At 30.9% G+C, this 20,348-nt stretch overlaps 1 protein-coding gene across 1 annotated transcript; it reads left to right on the top strand.

Annotated features, from left to right (window-relative positions):
- The first annotated feature begins 6,626 nt into the window (after positions 1-6,626).
- LOC126882695 (uncharacterized) lies at positions 6,627-19,230 on the top strand. The gene is made up of 2 exons (XM_050647674.1): positions 6,627-7,952; positions 19,126-19,230. Exons 1-2 carry the CDS (start codon positions 6,627-6,629, stop codon positions 19,228-19,230), a joined length of 1,431 nt encoding a protein of 476 aa, XP_050503631.1.
- Positions 19,231-20,348: the final 1,118 nt, after the last annotated feature.

The following is a 20,348-nucleotide window of genomic DNA, read 5'->3' as shown; positions in this document are numbered from 1 at the left end:
TTAGAGTGTTGTTTTATTATATTATTTTTCTGGGTGAAATACGAAAGTCCCAAGTGTAGCATATATGGTTAAAAAACGTAAAATGCGAATACTTTTTTTTGTTTTCTCGGAATTATTGCTATTTTGCAACAAGGGTGACAATTTTTAAATTTTTAACCAATTCTATATTGTAGAAAATTTAATTACACAACTTTTATGTCAGTGCAGCCTTTCTCGGAAGTGAATACTTTTAAAGCTATAATCAAAAAACGAAGAAAAAAATTGAATTTTTCCTTCATTTTTTGACATTTAGATTATTTAAACAATGTTCCGGACCTTTTTGAGCAGAAGATAAGTCAATTATCATTATATGAGTTATTTTCAAGAAATTTCTGCAACAAAATATGAGTCACATCTCAACATCCAAATGTACTAATATTTTTACAGATGCGCCCTGGTCTAATTGGTTTGTGCTACCAAGACTAATTTAGATATAACCCAGTGCTCATGAGCATTGTCCATGCTCCTCGGACTATAGGAACAGTGACCTCCATCAGAACCTAGAAATGAATATTTTAAGAAGGCAGGCAGATATAGGCTAGAAAAAAATTGCTCATATATCGTGATTTAATCAGATCAGATTGTAATGTTATTAAACATATTATTGGTGTTTAGTAAAAAAATTAATTGCATATTAACAGAATAATACAAGTTAAACACTTTGTAAAAATAAAACTATGTTTATTTTCAATAAAACCACATTTAGTTATTTTAAGTTATTTATAGTTTTAGGTGGCATGACTGTGTAATTTTAGTTTGAATGACATTTGTAAATAATTATTTGACAGTTGTCAAAAACTCAGAGTAAGAAATAGCATGTTCTTGATTCTCTTTTTTAGGTTTGTATTTTTAAGTTATTTTAGTATTGTTGTATTAATGTTTATAATCTTTATTGTACATATTGTAAATAAACTCTTTTTTAGATGAATTCATACGCCTATCTCTTACACGAATAAGAAGTATGAAACTACTCTTTTATATAACTTTTATATACTTTTATATAAATTATGCTTGTGAATGTTTTTAAACGTGAATCTTTCTCTAATCTAACCTTTATATAATCACATAACCTCAGCTTAAAGATCTCGTCCAGCGTACCACTGCAAATTGAATTGAAAACTTAGGATTACCTCATCAACAACAAAATATTCCCGGAAACTTTTTTAATAGAATTTCCTTTGTTGGGAAGTATCATCTTGGTTGAAGTTACACAATTTACACTTTTGACAAGAGACGCTATTTAAGTGAAATATTTCTCATTCTACACACGCACATTTTGTTGCTTCTTGTGTTAGGGGAGTCCCTGAAGTCTCAAAACATTCCACTAGAATGTGTTTCTGTAACCGATCCCTGAGGCGCTGAAAAAACGCCGAATGGATTTTATACAACAGGAGTCAAATTATAAAAATTGATGTATCCTAAAATGATATTATTTTTACCGCTATTTTTTATATTAAAATATTTTTATAAATTTTAAACAGTACATTATATTGCATCGATACATTCATATAATAGGTTTGTTCTAGCATCAGTTTCAAACGGTTTGAAACCATCAGCGAATAGTGGATCAGCGCGAGTAGAGGGGATAGCACTGGTGACTGTATTATATGTTATCTCACTGACCAACTGTTTGGCTGACGGTTTCTGACCAGGGCCCCCGCTACCATATGTGCAAAGTGTGCAATGCACTCGGGCGCCATCCTTTAGGGGCGCCCAAACCCGGTGTCAAAAATTGAAAAAAAAATAAACAAACAAAAATATAAAAATTAATTTTAAAATAAAAGTTGAGAAATTAAATAGGATTAATTATTATAAACACACGCGAAATTTTATTAGTAGGTATATCATCCAGTTATTGCCGATTCCCACTTGCAAGAACATGACAGAAGTCAGGCATTTTAATTTATTTTGTCATGCTTTTATTTTGTTTGTTTCATTTTGATATTTTAGTCTACAAAAAATAATAGGTAGTCCATTTACTCACGGTTTTTGCTGTGAATTTTAAAGAACCGTTTATATTGACATGAAATTTGTTATACATATAACTAAGAAGAAAAGAAGTGATATTGTGCCGATTTGTGCTTTTGCCTGGGGACAAAAGGGGTATTTCCCTGCCCTGGAGGTATTCTCAGGAGTGAAAAAACATACGTTTAAAATAAGTCCGGAATTGAATAAACTGACTAATTCTAAGTTCATTTTTCGCATTTTTTTAGAAGGTTTTTCGCAAATAAGTCAAAAATTTATTATTTTATCGAAAAAATACTCTTAGCAAAAATATAGATTACAAAAAAGTGAAAAAAATAATTTATATATATGAAGTCTGCAAATCCAGTAGAAGCAGAGGTGTAGCTAATAAAAAATAGGTTCTTATTCGTCAAATTCCAAACTGAATTTTTCAACGTGAAATAGCCAAAAAATTAAGTACTTTTCGGGGACAACTCATTACAACTTGTTTAAGTGTTTAAAAAAGCTTTATTTTTTATTTTTAAAAAAGTTTCTAGCAACAAGAACAAGCAACAAACAACCTTTTTTTTTGGTAAAAACAAATCGTAAAAATCACCCCCTAATTAGCATTCCAAATTAAATTAATCGTTACCGATTAACCATTTACTTTATATAGCATGTATTGTTTATATGTAAGTTTCATCGGTTTCAAGTGCTCATTTTTGAAAAAATTTAATTTTAAGGTAAATTTTTTTTAATCTTGAAAAAATTCCTTTTTTTCCAAACACTTGCAAGAACATGTCAGAAGTCAGGCATTTTAATTTATTTTGTCATGCTTTTATTTTGTTTGTTTCATTTTGATATTTTAGTCTACAAAAAATAATAGGTAGTCCATTTACTCACGGTTTTTGCTGTGCATTTTAAAGAACCGTTTATATTGACATGAAATTCGTTATACATATAACTAAGAAGAAAAGAAGTGATATTGTGCGATTTGTGCTTCTGCCTGGGGATAAAAGGGGTATTTCCCTACCCTGGAGGTATTCTCGGGAGTGAAAAAACATACGTTTAAAATAAGTCCGGAATTGAATAAACTGACTAATTCTAAGTTCATTTTTCGCATTTTTTTAGAAGGTTTTTCGCAAATAAGTCAAAAATTAATTATTTTATCGAAAAAATACTCTTAGCAAAAATATAGATTACAAAAAAGTGAAAAAAATAATTTATATATGAAGTCTGCAAATCCCGTAGAAGCAGAGGTGTAGCTAATAAAAAATAGGTTCTTATTCGTCAAATTCCAAACTGAATTTTTCAACGTGAAATAGCCAAAAAATTAAGTACTTTTCGGGGACAACTCATTACAACTTGTTTAAGTGTTTAAAAAAGCTTTATTTTTTATTTTTAAAAAAGTTTCTAGCAACAAGAACAAGCAACAAACAACCTTTTTTTTTGGTAAAAACAAATCGTAAAAATCACCCCCTAATTAGCATTCCAAATTAAATTAATCGTTACCGATTTACCATTTACTTTATATAGCATGTATTGTTTATATGTAAGTTTCATCGGTTTAAAGTGCTCATTTTTGAAAAAATTTGGTTTTAAACTAAATTTTTTAATCTTGAAAAAATTCCTTTTTTTCCAAACAACTTAAAAATTATTAGTGATACCAAAAATGTAGGTTTTGCTTTTTTGGATTGTTTGTTTTTCTGTAAGACAAAAATTGGTTAAGATATGGCTGTTCAAAATTTGCATACACTCGTGATTGGTGACCCGGTCAAGCCCTTTTAACTATAGCCTTTTCAAAAATAAGCACTTTGAACCGATGAAACTTCAGATCATATAAAAAATACATAAGTAAAGTAACTTGTGGTAAAGCTGTAACGATTAATTTCATTTGGGATACTTAGGGGGTGGTTTTCACGATTTTTTTTAGCAAAAATAAGTGACCAACATTATTTTGAGCATAACTTACTTACTATTGATGTTAAAAAAAAAAGAATGTGTGTGTACTTTGTACACACGTAAGAAGTTATACTTTTATTATATGATTTCAAACTAATAATAAAGATTAGACTAACTACAAAGATTAAACTAATTTTTACTTACTACTTTCCAAAAAATTTTATTAAAACCATATCTACCAAAAATAAAAAATAAAGTCAGATAACACAAGGATTTGAACCGGGGACCTCTCGATCTCCGGACAAACGCTCTACCACTGAGCTATACTCCCTTTGATTTGACAGGTTACAAGATTTCTCATACATACTGACAAATTTAATAGACCCAGTGAAGTATAAAAATACTTTAAAATTTAAAGTAAATATACTTACTATTATTATAAAATATTTTATTCCCGAGGAAGGCAAATCCAAAGACACAGAAATTATAATAAATAATACATTTAGTAAAAACATTAATATATTCTTTTAATGACTGATTTGCGCTGATACATACATAAATTGAAAGATTAGTAACGAACTGTCTGCGCATGCGCCAGGGAATTATAAAATTTCACTCTCGATCGTAAAGAAGTATAACTTTAAAAACTTAAAAAAGAAACAAAAATATAACTTCTTTTAAACACTTTAAAAAAGTTGTAAGGAGATTTCCCTGATAAGTGCTTGATTTTTTGGTTATTTTAAGTTGAAATATTCGATTTGAAATTTGACGGATAATAACCTTCTTTTCTACAACTCTGCTTCTACTGGGTCTGCAGACTTCATATATAGGTACATACTTACGCCATTTTTTTCCCTTTTTTATAAGCTATATTTTTTTAGATGAAATACTTTTTGAGTTATTTGAGAAAATCCGTATAAAACGTGTTTTTTTGTTGAAAAATTAATATATTTACTCGCAAAAGTAAAGAAAAGTATTGACTTAATGAAAAACCTTTATAGAACAAAGGTTAGTTGTTTAAAATTAGTCATTTTATCCAATTCCGGGCTTTTTGAACGTATGTATTTTCACTCCCGAGAAGGTGTGAAACTCACATTTAGGGCAAAAGCACACATCGGCACTAGGCACAATATCACTTTTTTCTTTGACATGTGTATGCCAAATGTCATGTTAATCCAAGCGGTTCTTTAAAATTCGGTTTTACAATATTTAACCTTGAGTGAACGGACCATAAATATGACTTAAATTTTTTGGTTTATTTCAAGCACCTACCTACCTATGATCTAAAATGCCTTAAGGCTTAACGGGCTCCAAAATTCTTTTTTGCATACAGGCGCCGGTAACTCTTACGGGGACCCTGTTTCTGACTAGTTTGACTGTTTGCTAGAACAAACCTAGTAATAATTGTTCATGCCCACGTGTCATGATTATTTTCAAACAAGATAAAACATAAAGTGAAAAGTATGTCGATGTGTAGTATCATTGATACGTACTGTCAGCGGTGATACATAATTACGAAATGCCTATTATCCCGTGGATATATTGTATAAAGTTATATTTTTATTGCAGTGTTTAATCTTTTTTTACTATCGAGGAGGTTGATGGACTCAACATTAATGAAGTCATTATTTTTCGAGACATTTGAATTAAAAATGAAGCGACACAGAAAGAATTGATAAGCTTATTAAGGTAAATTGGCATCACATTGAACATATTTCCTAAAAGGTTTAGTTAAAATGTGTTTGATATTTTCGGGTTATAAAAATGATTTTTTTATTTAAATAATAACACAAAATCACAATTTGTTTTTAAATCTACAGTCCCTGGCCGTGTTATTATGACCACCAATGAATTTTTGCAAAAATAAACTATTCCACTAGATACGTTTTGTTTAAAATATGATTTTTAAATTTAATTTTGTTATGCAATGTTAATGTTATGCATTAACTATAATATATTAAATATTAAACAGCAATAAAATATTTGAAAATATTACATATTTATATTTTTTTAATATTTTTTTCAACTTCTGACCTTAATCAGATGGAAAATATTTGGGAGCTTTTAAAACGACAAATTTTCGATGAGAAGGTCACTAATATAATACATTTAATAATAAACAGCAATAAACCCTTTGAAAATATCACATTTTTGTATTTTTTTAATATTTGGCTGAGCCCCCTCTAACTTTGATTACCACTAGTATCCGACTTGGCATACTTTGAACGCAGTTAATTTTTTTTGCTTCAATTTGTCATTGTGGTTTCAACAATATATTAGTCCTTTAATCAAAACAATTTCGTTAGTGACCTTTTCATCGGAAATTTCTCGTTTTAAAAGCTTCCAAATATTTTCCATCTGATTAAGGTCAGAAGTTGAACAAAATAATAAAAAAATATAAATATGTAATATTTTCAAATATTTAATTGCTGTTTAATATTTAATATATTATAGTTAATGCATAACATTAACATTGCATAACACTTTTGACTTTTGTAGACGTCAAATATAGTCATCTAAAAAACAGCTCCTGAAAATTACTATTTAAATAGCGAAATAATATATTTTGGGCTTGTAAAACTCGATCTATTACATCCTTAATAGTTTTTTATTGCCAGTGACCAAGAAAAACCTAGAAGTTAATTGTATTTGAATCTATTTTACCCCATTTGGGGTTTTCGTTTGGAAACTTCAATTAGAAGCGACAAAGTGTTCAATTATTAAAAACTTTAAAATTTAATATGGACTATGCAGGGAGACCTCCAGATAAACCTCCAGATATTAACAGGATGGATCAAGATGATAATATAGAGAAAAGTGACATCAATATAAATAACACATGGGACGGTAAATCAAAAAATAAAGGAGAAACTGTAAGTAATAAATCTGATAATTCTACAGACAATATAAGAGAACATTTCCTATATCAGAGCAGTGACGTAGGACCTTTCCATGCATATATAGAAAATAATACTCCGAACTTTAAAGGTCAGCTTAATGCTATCAAAATTGGCGATATTATACTCTCTAATTTTTCGAATTTAGATAACAAAATTACTAGTATTGATTCAATAGGCAAGAATAGAATTAGAATTAAATTTAAAGATTACCAATCAGCCAATTTTTTAATCAATCAAAAAGCTTGCTCATTGTTTACAAACAACAATTTAGATGTTTACGTTCCGAAGTTTATACTCCATAGACAGGGTATAATTAGGGACATAGATATAGAATTTTCAGAAGAATATATCAAAAATAAAATTAAACAATATGATATGCACTGTAAGTTCGAAGTAGTTTCGGTTAGAAGAATAAATAGAAAGGTAGAGAAACATATCGAAGATAAAACAATAATAGACAAAGTTCCAACAAAATCATGTATTTTTAACTTTAAAGCACAAACTCTTCCTAAATATATCACAATTAATAAAGTGATCAAAGACGTTGAACCCTATGTTCAAAAAGTTCTATTATGTTTCTCTTGTCTCCGTTTTGGACACATTGGATTTAATTGTAAAGCACGTCCCAGGTGCAACAAATGTCATGATTTCCATAATACAAAAGATTGTACAGTAAATGAATATACTCCAACTTGTTTCAGCTGTCAAGGTAATCATTTGACTACACATCTAAGTTCATGTCCTGAATTTTCTGGACAGAAACAAATTAAGAATACGATGTCATCATTAAATCTAAATTTCTTTGATGCATGTAAACAAATTCCGAAAATTTCATATGCCAATATTGCTGCCAGAAATAGCAGTTCTTCCTTACCAACCAATTCTAATCAGAATGAGCAATCTTATCAAGTAATTCCAAATCAGTCAGCTTCATCATCAAAGAAATTCTCCTCACAAATGTTCCTCAGCAGTAATAACCCAGAAAAAATAAATTTTAAGCGACACCGGCCAAGTTCTCCCAATCCTTTGGAATCAGCTAGAAAAGAAATACTTTCTCAAGAAAATATTCCTAGACAAAAAGGTGGTATTTATAATACGTCTAAATATACAGAGCATACAAATACAACAAACTTGCAAACACAAGGAGTACCATCACAATTAAATAATGTAATTTTAGAATTGGTTCTTAATATAATTAGTTCATTAAAACTCACTGAAAATTTACACAAATCAAAAACAGAGATTACACAACATATTAATAAATACTTAAGTACGGCAGCGATCTCACAAGAAGACTTACTATTTCAAACATCATGTCAGACACAACTAACCCTATAAACTTTTTACAATGGAACTGTCGCTCAGCAGTTTCTAATAAACCAAATTTAGAAGCCTTACTTATTCAAAAAAATGTATATGTGGCCATGTTATCAGAAACATGGTTTAAACCAGAAAAATTTTGTAACTTCTCAGGATATAATTGTTTTAGATCTGATCGCCCTGATGGGTACGGAGGCACAGCAATTTTAATTAAAAATAAAATAATTACAGAAGAGATAAAATTGGATAATTATAATTTTACTTATAATTGCATAGCTGTTAAACTTTCGTGTATCAAGAAACCTATACATATAATATCCGTATATAAAGAACCAGGTATTAGAGTAACGGTTGAAGAATGGGTCAATTTTTTTCAACACATTCCTTCTCCATTCATCATTGGTGGAGACTTCAACGCTCACAACATGGCATGGGGTTGCAAAAATAATGATACCCACGGTAAAGTTTTATTAGATGCAATAGAACAATGTAATCTATTATACTTAAATGATGGTTCTCCAACTCTTGCACTAACTTCCAGCCCATCAGCAATCGATATAACAATATGTACCCAGGACATTGTATCTAAATTAACTTGGTCTGTTATTCAAGATCCACATGGTTCTGATCATCTACCCTTGATCATCGCCTTGGAAAACTCGGAACAAGCAATACAACCTGGTGACAATACACACAAAAGATGGAATTTGCATAAAGCAGATTGGAATTTGTATTCATCGAACTTTTATTCGGGAAAACAACCACAAACTTATGAAGAATTAGTTGCCGAAATAAACCGATGCGCAACCATTCCAATTCCAAAATCATACAACAATAACAAATATCCTACAAACAAGCTACCAAAACCATGGTGGGATAATAACTGCGAATCAGCTGCAAATAACCGCAAAACAGCATATAGGCGTTATAAAACAAATCCTAATCTTCACAATCTAATTGAATACAAAAAATTAGATGCCTTAGCAAAGAAAACTTTTAAAATTAGAAAAAAACAAACTTGGATAAATTACTGCGAAAGCTTAAACTCCAACACTCCAATCAGCGACGTCTGGAAGAAAGTAAATCGCTACAAAAACCGAAAGCAGTCCAATACACTTCCGATAAACACCGAAGCTGCATGGATAGAAGATTTCCATTTCAAGATTTCACCTCCTTGGGTTCCAAGTCAAATAAATGAAGCTACAGTTACCGTACCCAGAGAAAACTTCAATCTAGAGAAGCCATTTGAATTATGGGAATTAAATCATGGACTCAAGCAAAATAATAGTTCATCTCCAGGGATGGACTGTATATCATATTCTATGCTATATTTTCTACCTACAGAATACAAACTATCATTACTACAAATTTTTAACACTATATGGCAAAACAAAAATTTAATTCCCAAAGCATGGAAGGACTATATTGTATTACCTATAAAAAAAAACAGGAAAGCCAGATAACAAAGTTGAATCTTACAGACCTATATCTTTAAGTTCCTGTATACTAAAAACTCTAGAGAGATTAATCAAAAATCGGCTTGAATACTGGCTTGAGTCCGAAGATATCCTTCCCAAATCTCAGTACGGCTTTCGGAAATCCAGATCTACACAAGATGCTCTCACTTCCCTAGTCTCTTCTTTACAGGTCAATTTTACAAATCAGGCGTCGACAGCTGCAGCATTTATAGATGTAACTTCAGCGTTTGATAACATCAATTTAGACATTCTTTATAAAAAATTAGTAGATCTTGGAATGCCAGTTAAAATTTCAAATTTCATTGTATCCTTGTACAAGAATAGACGGACTTACTTAAAAATAAATGAGAACCTTTTACCACCAAGGTTAACGAGTATAGGTATACCACAGGGTAGTATTTTAAGTCCACTTCTTTTTTCATTGTACAATATAGATTTAGAACACATAGTACCTCCACACTCTAATATTTTACAATTTGCAGATGATGTTGTGTTGTACACCTCCCATTCTTCTCTAGACATTTGTAGACGTCAACTTGAATTTACATTAGATTGTGTAAAAAATGAATACCATTCTCTAGGTTTATCCATATCAACGACCAAGACTGAAATTTGTTTTTTCTCCAAAAAACGCCAAATTCCTCAAGGCACCTTCAAATTAGGTAGAATAGAATTTCCGATAAAAAATTGTGTTAAATATCTTGGGACGTATTTGGATCGTAAATTGTTATGGAAGGATCAAATTCATTATATTATAAAGAAATCAGAAAATTCTATGAATATCCTTAGAGCTTTTTGTAGAACCGGTTGGGGAGCTGACCCGAATATTGCATTGCTATTCTATCGCTCAATGATTCGACCAATTTTCGACTATAGTTGTCATTTATATGGGTCTGCGTCAACAGGATATCTTAATAAAGTTGAAATCCAAAGGAATAAATGTTTGAGACTCTGTCTCGGTTACTTAAAATCTACTCCTATTACTATTATTGAGATTGAAGCTAAGGAACCACCACTTACTCTACGTAGACAGTTTTGTACAGATAAGTTTGTAGCTAGAGCTATTTCAAAAAACATCAGCTACTTAAGGACTATTCGTAACTTGAATATATTAGATTTAAGCCACAAATATTGGTGTACTAAAAAAACCCCCATATACGTTGAAAGCTATAGGAAATTGACAATGTATGAACACCAAATATACAAAAATAAAATACCTCCAATTTACACTAAACCGCCTGAAACTCTCTTTTCCAAGATAATACAAACAAATTACATGGATTCAAACCTTCCAGGCAGTATTATCAACAAAATAATTAAAGACAAGTGGCCTATGTTTCAATATATTTTTACTGACGGCTCCAAAATTCAAAATAGAACCGGAAGTGCAATATATCACTGGAATTCTGAATACAAAGAATCATGCCGATTGCCTAATGAAGCTTCAATATATACTGCCGAATTATCAGCTTTATTACTTGCGCTAAAATATATAGCCTCTGTTGGTATGGACAATTATATCATTTTCACCGATTGCAGAAGTATTGTGGACAAACTCCCTTCTATCCAATCGACAAAAAGTCTAAACCACATTGAGATAGAAATTAAGAGTCTATATTATGATATTACTTCCTCGGGCAGTTCAATTATTATTTGTTGGGTTAGAGGACATTCTGGAATATTTGGAAATGAAGAAGTCGACAAATTAGCTAAATCTGCAGCTTTAACCAAACGAAACATAAACAACATACTTCTACCAGTAACCGATATAGATAATATCAGTAAAAACCATTGCAAACAAAATTGGCAACGTGTATATAACCAAAGTACAACGGGAATAAATTTTAGAAATTGCCAACCACTAATTCCCAATGAGAGATGGTTTAAACAAGAATAAAATAGGCTATTTATAAAAACAATAAACAGAATGAGGTCAAATCACGCATTAACCCCAGCATACAAACACAGCATAGGTATCAGTGATAACCCATATTGCGCCTGTGGTGGAATGGGAGATCTACAGCACCTAATATTGGAGTGTGGACAGTACAGACAAAATATTAAAGTGATGTACGAAAAGTTAATTGATCTAAATTGTCCTTTACCTGTCAATTTAAACGAAATTCTTTTTCCAAAAAATAAGCAGACGTTAAAATGTCTTTACGAATATGTAACGTCCTGTAAATTTAAATTTTAAATAGGCTTAGATAATAAAATTAAAAATTGTAAAAATATCACACAAAATTGAAAAATGTATTCATTAATATATTATAACACCCTGTAAATTTAGATAATAAGTAGGCTTAGATATTAACTTAAAATTGTTATTGTAATACCATAAAAAAAAACAAATAGTCTGGCTAATTGGCTATGTCAAAGCCATTAATAAAAAAAAAAAAAAAAAAAAAAACATTGCATAACAAAATTAAATTTAAAATCATATTTTAAACAAAACGTACTTAGTGGAATAGTTTATTTTTGTAAAAATTCATAGGTGGTAATAATAATATGACCAGGGACTGTATGTAGGTCGCTACTCCGTATGTACCAGAGAGCATTTACAATGTCCCTTAGTACTTTATTCGGAAAACTTTGAATCATTTTGATGTTACTTGCACTGGCTTATCCCCAGACCTGTATGCCATATGTCCATATTGGCTTCAGTACTTGTTTATTTATATCTTAAGCTTATTATGTACTGAACTAGGACAGTTCTGAACTTCTTCCGACGAGCCAGTTCAATTTTCTATATCTGATGTTCAATTCTATTTATTTCTTGTTGCTATGTTGGCATACAATGGGTGATCATATTATTAGAGCCACATCAGAAAATTTTACTTTTGCTTAATAATGGTATGTAAGTTTTTTCTTTATACGGTCCACGTTTCCGTTGAAACTTTAGAAATGGATGCTATGTTTCTGTTAGAGTGATTAGTATTGAATATTAAAGTTTTTATTTCTGCTATTTTCCTTGGCGAGATGTCTTTGAATTTCCCATGATGTTCTGGTACCATTAGTGTAACGAACGCGCAATTTTTACCAAATTCACAAAATATAGTATAGGTCTGTCAGAATATCACTAGGGAGCAATGGAAACTCACAAAGTTTATTATAACTCTAAACACCAAGAATACAAAATAATAGGCACACGAGTTGCAAGCTAGGCTGGGCAGCACTGAAAAACAATGTCATCTGAGTCATGCATTGCCAAACATGCGTTTTGCCACTATTGTCAGACCATTTATTGCACTTTCATAAAGTGTAACAAGACAGCCAAATGGAAACAAATCCATTAATATATGATACAGCTCAATTATACACCCTTCCTCTAAAACATTGAATTTTACTAGGTGGCTCTAATAATATGATCACCAACTGTATGGTATCGTAGTGCCATTTAGTACTATTGGTGTTTATAAATTTTTTTGTTGGTCAAATCTACATATTATGTATTGATTTAGTCTGATTGAGTTTAATAAGGCATTTCTTGGTCTATGCATTAACCTCATTGCGTGTCTCTTGTAATTTTACTTTTGCTTTAATTTCATCATCATCAACTGCTAATATATGTGTGTCATCAGCAAACGTAGCGGTTGTGGTTGTGTTTAATACTGGTATATCGTAGGTGTACAGCAGATAAAGTAATGGACCTAAAACACTACCTTGGGATACTCCAGCACCAATTGTTCTCAGTTCAGAGTAAAAGTCTTCATATTTTATTTTAAACAATATTTCACTAATATATGATTTTAGTAATTGGTTGTGGTCTTTATGTTAAATTAAATTAAATTAAAAAAGCCCAAGAGCCTGGGCAACATCCAGGAAAATTGCCGAACATACTCTTTTTCCTCTAGTGCTATTTCTATTTGATGAGTGATGCTGTGAACCTAGTTTAGTGTTGCGTAATTATTTTTAAACACAAATTGATGTTGATGTAAAGGGATAATACATTTTTTTGTTCTATTATAGGTTTTAGTCTTTATAATCAGTATCACTGGCAGCAACGATATTGGCCGATATGATGTTACCACGTTTGTTGGTTTCCCAGGTTTAACTACCGTAATTATCTCCGAAATAATACAAAGTCTGGACGAAAAATTTTTTATTGGGCGTAAATTTTAATGCGAACCATACCTACTGGGGCTACAGGTTGATTAGCCCCAAGCACCGTGGACTACATTCTGCTACTAGAGGGCATAACTGTATCTTTTATTCCACTGGCAAGCCAACGTACTGGCCTACAGATGTGAATAGGATACTATACTTATTAAAGTTCTATATTGCCAGAAAAATTCCACAAAATTACATTAAAATAGAAGAAGGATTAGACATAGTGTCAGACCACTCCTCAGTTGTAACGACATTAAGCGACAGAATAATAATTATGAAAAAAAGAGAATCCAACATTATCAAACAAGACCACAGATTGAATAGGCTTCGTACATGACTTAGAAAATAGAGTAAAACTGAACGCCAGCTTGAAAAAAATTGAAGAGTTTGACCAAGAACCAGAGAAATTAAATATTGATATATAGAAGGCACTGTGGGTGAATACTACGTCAATTAAGATAAAAATGGCAGCGATGCAGAACAATTTTGAATAAAGCCAGGTTAAAAGAAACAACTCAAAATACAAGGAGAGAGATTAAAACAATTAAAAAACGAATCAATAAACAAATTTTGGTGGGAGCGTGCATAATATGAAGAAAGATAGTGATTACTCATTATGGAGAGGCACGAAAAGACTCAAAAGGCCAATAAGACAAAAATCACCCATTAGAAAATCAGATGGTGCAGGGGCTTAGAGTAATCAGGAAAAAGCGGACATATTTGCTGATTATTTGAAAATACTTTTAAGCCGTATGATATGCAATCTGAGGTTGACCACTTTCCAGCATTAGTTGAAAATATTAGAGAAAACGTGCAATTAATAACACCTATCGTTAGGAATAAAGAGTATATTATTTACAAAGAAAGTATTGGAGAATCGAAAGTTACACTAAAATATATTCACATTCACGTAAATGCATTCACGAATATACATCTATATAATACATCCACGAATAACGAATTCAAAATTTATGAACAAAGACATACACAAATATACTAGAGAAATACCATCGAGAAAAGAAAAATCCATAATAGACTATTTCCTAATAAAAAGAAAAGACCTAAAGATGATAAAAGATGTAAAGGTAAAAAGAGAGGCTGAAATAAGCAGTGACCATTACTTGCTTATAATGGAACTAAGGGTGCACACACATAACACAACAGAAAAATGAAAAAAGATAACTAAAGAAAAAATAAAAAGCTACAAATTAAGAGAAATAGATAGTAAAGAGGAATACCAGAAGAAGTTAACCAAACAGTTCGAGACTATAAAAGCAATTAACACAGGAATAGAAAATAAATGAAAGCAATTGAAGGAAATCATATTTAAAACAGCGAAAGAAGTATGCGGAACAACTAAAATCACAAACATATATTCGAAGAAAAGCAAATGGTGGACAGCAGAAATACAACGTAAAGTGAAAGAAAAGAAAAAAGTATGGAAAAAGTATCTAAAAACCAAATCGAAGGACGATTACGAAAAATACAAAATGGCCAGAAATGACATTAAACAAGAAATTAAAACGGCAAAAAGAAGTCTTGGGAAGATTTTGGACACAAAATGAATGAAAACTATTTTAATAACCAGAAATTTTTCTATGGTACATTGAAACAGCTAAGACAAAAGAAAACACATAGATTAAGAAATATAAGAGATAAAGAAGGAAATATATTAACTACAGAAAGAGAAATAATGCAAAGATGGAAGCAGTACTTTGAGGAACTAACAGAATGGAAACAATATCAACAAGAAAGAGAGGAAGACATGATCGAAAATACAGAGGAAATGCAACAAATAACAAAAGAGGAAATTGCAGAAGCCATTGACAAATTAAAATTGGGAAAATCTCCAGGCCAAGGTGAAATCACAGCTGAAATGTTAAAGTACATTATAGGGGTATTACATTGACAAGCGTTCCTGCCAAAATATTCAATAGAATAATTGAAAAAAGGCTAAGGGAAAAACTAGAAATAAAACTAGAAGAATCCCAGCATGGCTTCAGAAAAGGAAGGAGTACCCAAGATCTGATATTCATATTGAGACAAATAGGAGAAAAACTATTGATGAAAGGCAAAGAGATACACATATGCTTTATTGATCTGAAAAAAGCTTTTGATAGAATAAGAAGGGAAGATATATGGAAATGTTTAAAGAAAAATGGAATAGAAAAGGATATGATAGAAATAATTAAAGCCTTATATAAAAATAATAAAATAAAAATAAGGACTCACAATCAAGAATCTGATGAATTCCAGGCAAAGATAGGACTAAAACAAGGCTGTGTACTAAGTCCATTACTTTTCTCAATGGTACTAGATGACGCAATAAAGCAATGCAAGGAGAAATCTAAAGACAGGATATTGGGAAAATGGAAAATGAACAATGTACAAATACAAGAATTACTATTTGCAAATGATATGGTATTGTTAGCTGACACGGAAGAGAAACTGCAACAAATAATAAACACTTATATAAAAGAACTAAGAAAAATGAACATGGAAATAAACACAGATAAAAGTAAAACAATGGTTATGGCAACTACAAAAAAAGTGATAAAAATTAAGGTAGAAGGACAAGTTTTGGAACAAGTAAACAGCTACAACTACTTAGGTACAATTATTGAAGAAGATGGTAAAATAGACAAAGAAATAAACAATAAAATAGGAAAAGCAGGGACAATTTATAATACATTAAGAAATACGTTCTTTGGAAAGAAAGAGGTACCCAAAGAAGTCAAGACACAAGTGTACCAAAAAGTGGTTCGACCATCAATCGTCTATGGGAGTGAGTCGTGGACGCTAACAAAGAACAAAAAAAGAAAAATCAAAGCTACAGAGATGAGATTCTTGAGAAAAATAGAAGGGGTCACACGAAGAGACAAAATAAGAAACGACACAATAACTCAAGCTCTAAAGATAAAACCCATAGAGACAATTATAGGGGAACGACAGTTAGGATGGTTGGGCCACATCCACAGACTAAACGACACAAGAATAACGAAAAAAGTATATGAAGTCAGAGTACAAGGGAAAAATAAAGTAGGTCGCCCAAGAATGAGATGGGAAGAACAAGTTAGACAAGAAGCAGAGAAGAGAGGACTGCAATGGAGTATGGTAAAACAATTGGCTCAAAATAGAACAGCATGGAAAAGAAGTATCAAAGAAGCACCAAAAGATTAAAACATATGGACAGAAAAATGGGTCAAATAAGTAATTTATATTTATTAAAATTGTATTGTTAAAATAAAAGTTTTGTATAATTATTAAAATGTATTGAAATGTAGATATTGAACTAGTTGTAAACAGACCAACACCGAAAGGTACGAATGGGAAAAAAAGAAAATACCATCTGATTGGAAAACAGATATAATAGTACCACTGTTTAAGAAAGGAGACGCAAGAAATTGCTAAAATTATAGGGGTATAACATTGACAAGCGTTCCTGCCAAAATATTCAATCGAGTTATTGAAAAACGGCTAAGGGAAAAACTAGAAATAAAATTAGAAGAATCCTAGCATGGCTTCAGAAAAGAAAGGAGTACCCAAGATCTGATTTTCATATTGAGACAAATAGGAGAAAAATTATTGATGAAAGGCAAAGAGATACATATTTTATATGCTTTACTGATCTGAAAAAAGCTTTTGATAGAATAAGAAGGGAAGATATATGGAAATGTTTAAAGAAAAATGGAATAGAAAAGGATATGATAGAAATAATTAAAGCCTTATATAAAAATAATAAAATAAAAATAAGGACTCACAATCAAGAATCTGATGAATTCCAGGCAAAGATAGGACTAAAACAAGGCTGCGTACTAAGTCCATTACTTTTCTCAATGGTACTAGATGACGCAATAAAGCAATGCAAGGAGAAATCTAAAGACATGATATTGGGAAAATGGAAAATGAACAATGTACAAATACAAGAATTACTATTTGCAGATGATATGGTATTTTTAGCTGACACGGAAGAGAAACTGCAACAAATAATAAACACTTACATAAAAGAATTAAGAAAAATGAACGTGGAAATAAACACCGATAAAAGTAAAACAATGGTTATGGCAACTACAAAAAAGTGATAAAAATTAAGGTAGAAGGACAAGTGTTGGAACAAGTAAACAGCTACAACTACTTAGGTACAATTATTGAAGGAGATGGTAAAATAGACAAAGAAATAAACAGTAAAATAGGAAAAGCAGGGACAATTTATAATACATTAAGAAATACGTTCTTTGGAAAGAAAGAAGTACCCAAAGAAGTCAAAACACAAGTCTACCAAAAAGTGGTTCGACCATCAATCGTCTATGGGAATGAGTCGTGGACGCTAACAAAGAACAACAAAAGAAAAATCAAAGCTACAGAGATGAGATTCTTGAGAAAAATAGAAGGCGTCACACGAAGAGACAAAATAAGAAACGACACAATAACTCAAGTTCTAAAGATAAAACCCATAGAGACAATTATAGGGGAACGACAGTTAGGATAGTTGGGCCACATCCATAGACTAAACGACACAAGAATAACGAAAAAAGTATATGAAGTCAGAGTACAAGGGAAAAATGAGGTAGGCCGCCCAAGAATGAGATGGGAAGAACAAGTTAGACAAGAAGCAGAGAAGAGAGGACTGCAATGGAGTATGGCAAAACAATTAGCTTAAAAAAAGAGAACAGCATGGAAAAGAAGTATCAAAGAAGCACCACAAGATTAAAACATGGACAGAAATATGGGCCAAATAAGTAATTTATATTCATTAAAATTGTATTGTTAAATTAAGTATTGCACAATTATTAAAATGTATTGAAATGTAGATATTGAACTAGTTGTAAACAGCCCAACACCGAAAGGTACGAATGGGCTTAACTGATTAAATAAAGAATAGAAAAAAAAATAAAATAATACATCCACGTAAAATACAAAAATTGCACGAAAATAAATGGGAAGGGTCAACCATTCACTTTACCCTATCGGATGCCTCTAGCAGTACATTAGTAGGGTATACATTACCCACACTTCATGCCAAGTATGACAAGGATATATCAGATGGTTTTAAAGTATAAGGTATAATTTGTTTTAAAATTTTTAAATAAAACACCCTGTAACTAAGTAAGGAGGCACATGTTATTGAAGCGATTTGGGATAACCCTAACATTTTGAGCCCAGAAATCTAGAGTTAAAATATTTCCAATTATGGATGAACCATCCTGTATATGTGCTATCCTGTATATAGTCCATATGTGCTCAAAGAAATAAAATAACCTCGTTAATTAAAAAAATGAGTTGTAGGTTAAAAGTTGTCTGAACAATCTAATAAAGGATAACAGTTTTGATCTAATTTCGAAATTAAAAATATCTGATTCATTGAAAAAAAAAATAAACTGGATAAAGCACTATTTATAGAACATTTAAAAAGTACAATAAATTGTTTTCAGGTTGTTAGAGAATATGAAAAACGTAAATGGATACGGAATCCGTTTATCCTCGAAGTTAATGATGGTTTTGACCTGACAATTAACGATCGGGAAAATTTAATATAATTCTCTTGTCATAGCACAATAAACGATCAATTCAATCCGATTGATCCGGGAAAATTCTGGTTGGAATTAAGCAAGCAATATCCCACCTTGTTATCAAAAGCTCTAAAAGTTCTTTTACCTTTTGTGACGTCATATACGTGTGAAACCGGATTTTCCACATTAGCTGTCACCAATACAAAATTTTGAGCACGATTAATGGTGGCAAATGAAATAAGAGTGGATCTGTCTTCATATAAATCACGATTTAACGAATTTTGTGAGAAGAAGCCAGCCGATACTGCTCATTAAACTGGTATTAATAGATAATAATTGATTATTAAGTATTTGATAATTATTTAAGTTCGTGTTTCGTGTGTCTAAATAAATTCATAATATCTTGTCAAATTGTTATTATTTTTGCTTCAAATGCAACAATATTTTTTTGTATTTGAATAGTTATGCAAAATATTTTATTTTATGTTTTATGATTTATTGGAAATAATACAGTCACTGAAGGTTTTCACTCCGATTTCGTTGAACCTCCATGGTTTTCATGAAAATTGGTTGAATTGGTGATTTAGAAGTATCTCAAGAAACAAAAGTAAGATAGTGCCAACTTGCGCTTTTTCCCTGGGGTGGATGCAATTTCTTTTCGGGGGTGAAAATTATTTTATTAAAAATAACTCTATAAATCGATATAGGTACAAATTCTGAGAAAACATTTATTATATCAAGGTATATAAATCAATATTTCTTGAGTTATTAAAGATCAAAGAATTTAATTTTTTGTGAAAAAATTGCATTTTTAAAGTAGTTTTCCATAACTAATTCAAAACCTAGTTTTTACAAAATAGTTATTGTTACCAAAATTGAAGCTAATCAAAAATCCAATAAATTTATCAATCAAATACTCAAATACAGTTACTCAGCAGTAGTATTTTCAATAGTCTCGAGCATACTTGTGTTTTTTCAAGTATCATAGTTCTATTATTCTTTTTCTCATAGGCTCCTTTCAGTGCGTCACAGTTTTTCGATTTCTTTCTAACGCATTCAATTGTATGTGACAGAAAAAAGGCACGTCCGTGATTACAGACATTTATAACATTAATTCTAGTTGACGATAGATGACGCTATAATCG

Source organism: Diabrotica virgifera, chromosome 3 (genome assembly GCF_917563875.1).
Source record: "Diabrotica virgifera virgifera chromosome 3, PGI_DIABVI_V3a".
NCBI classification, from domain to species: domain Eukaryota; kingdom Metazoa; phylum Arthropoda; class Insecta; order Coleoptera; family Chrysomelidae; genus Diabrotica; species Diabrotica virgifera.
This window is presented reverse-complemented; position numbering and strand designations above follow the sequence as displayed.

Excerpts from the sequence above, each read along its gene's own strand:
- LOC126882695 (XM_050647674.1), top strand. The coding sequence starts at position 6,627 with ATGGACTATGCAGGGAGACCTCCAGATAAACCTCCAGATATTAACAGG. Across the intron at positions 7,953-19,125 it reads TACCATCACAATTAAATAAT|GTTGTTAGAGAATATGAAAA; the intron begins GTAATTTTAGAA and ends AATTGTTTTCAG.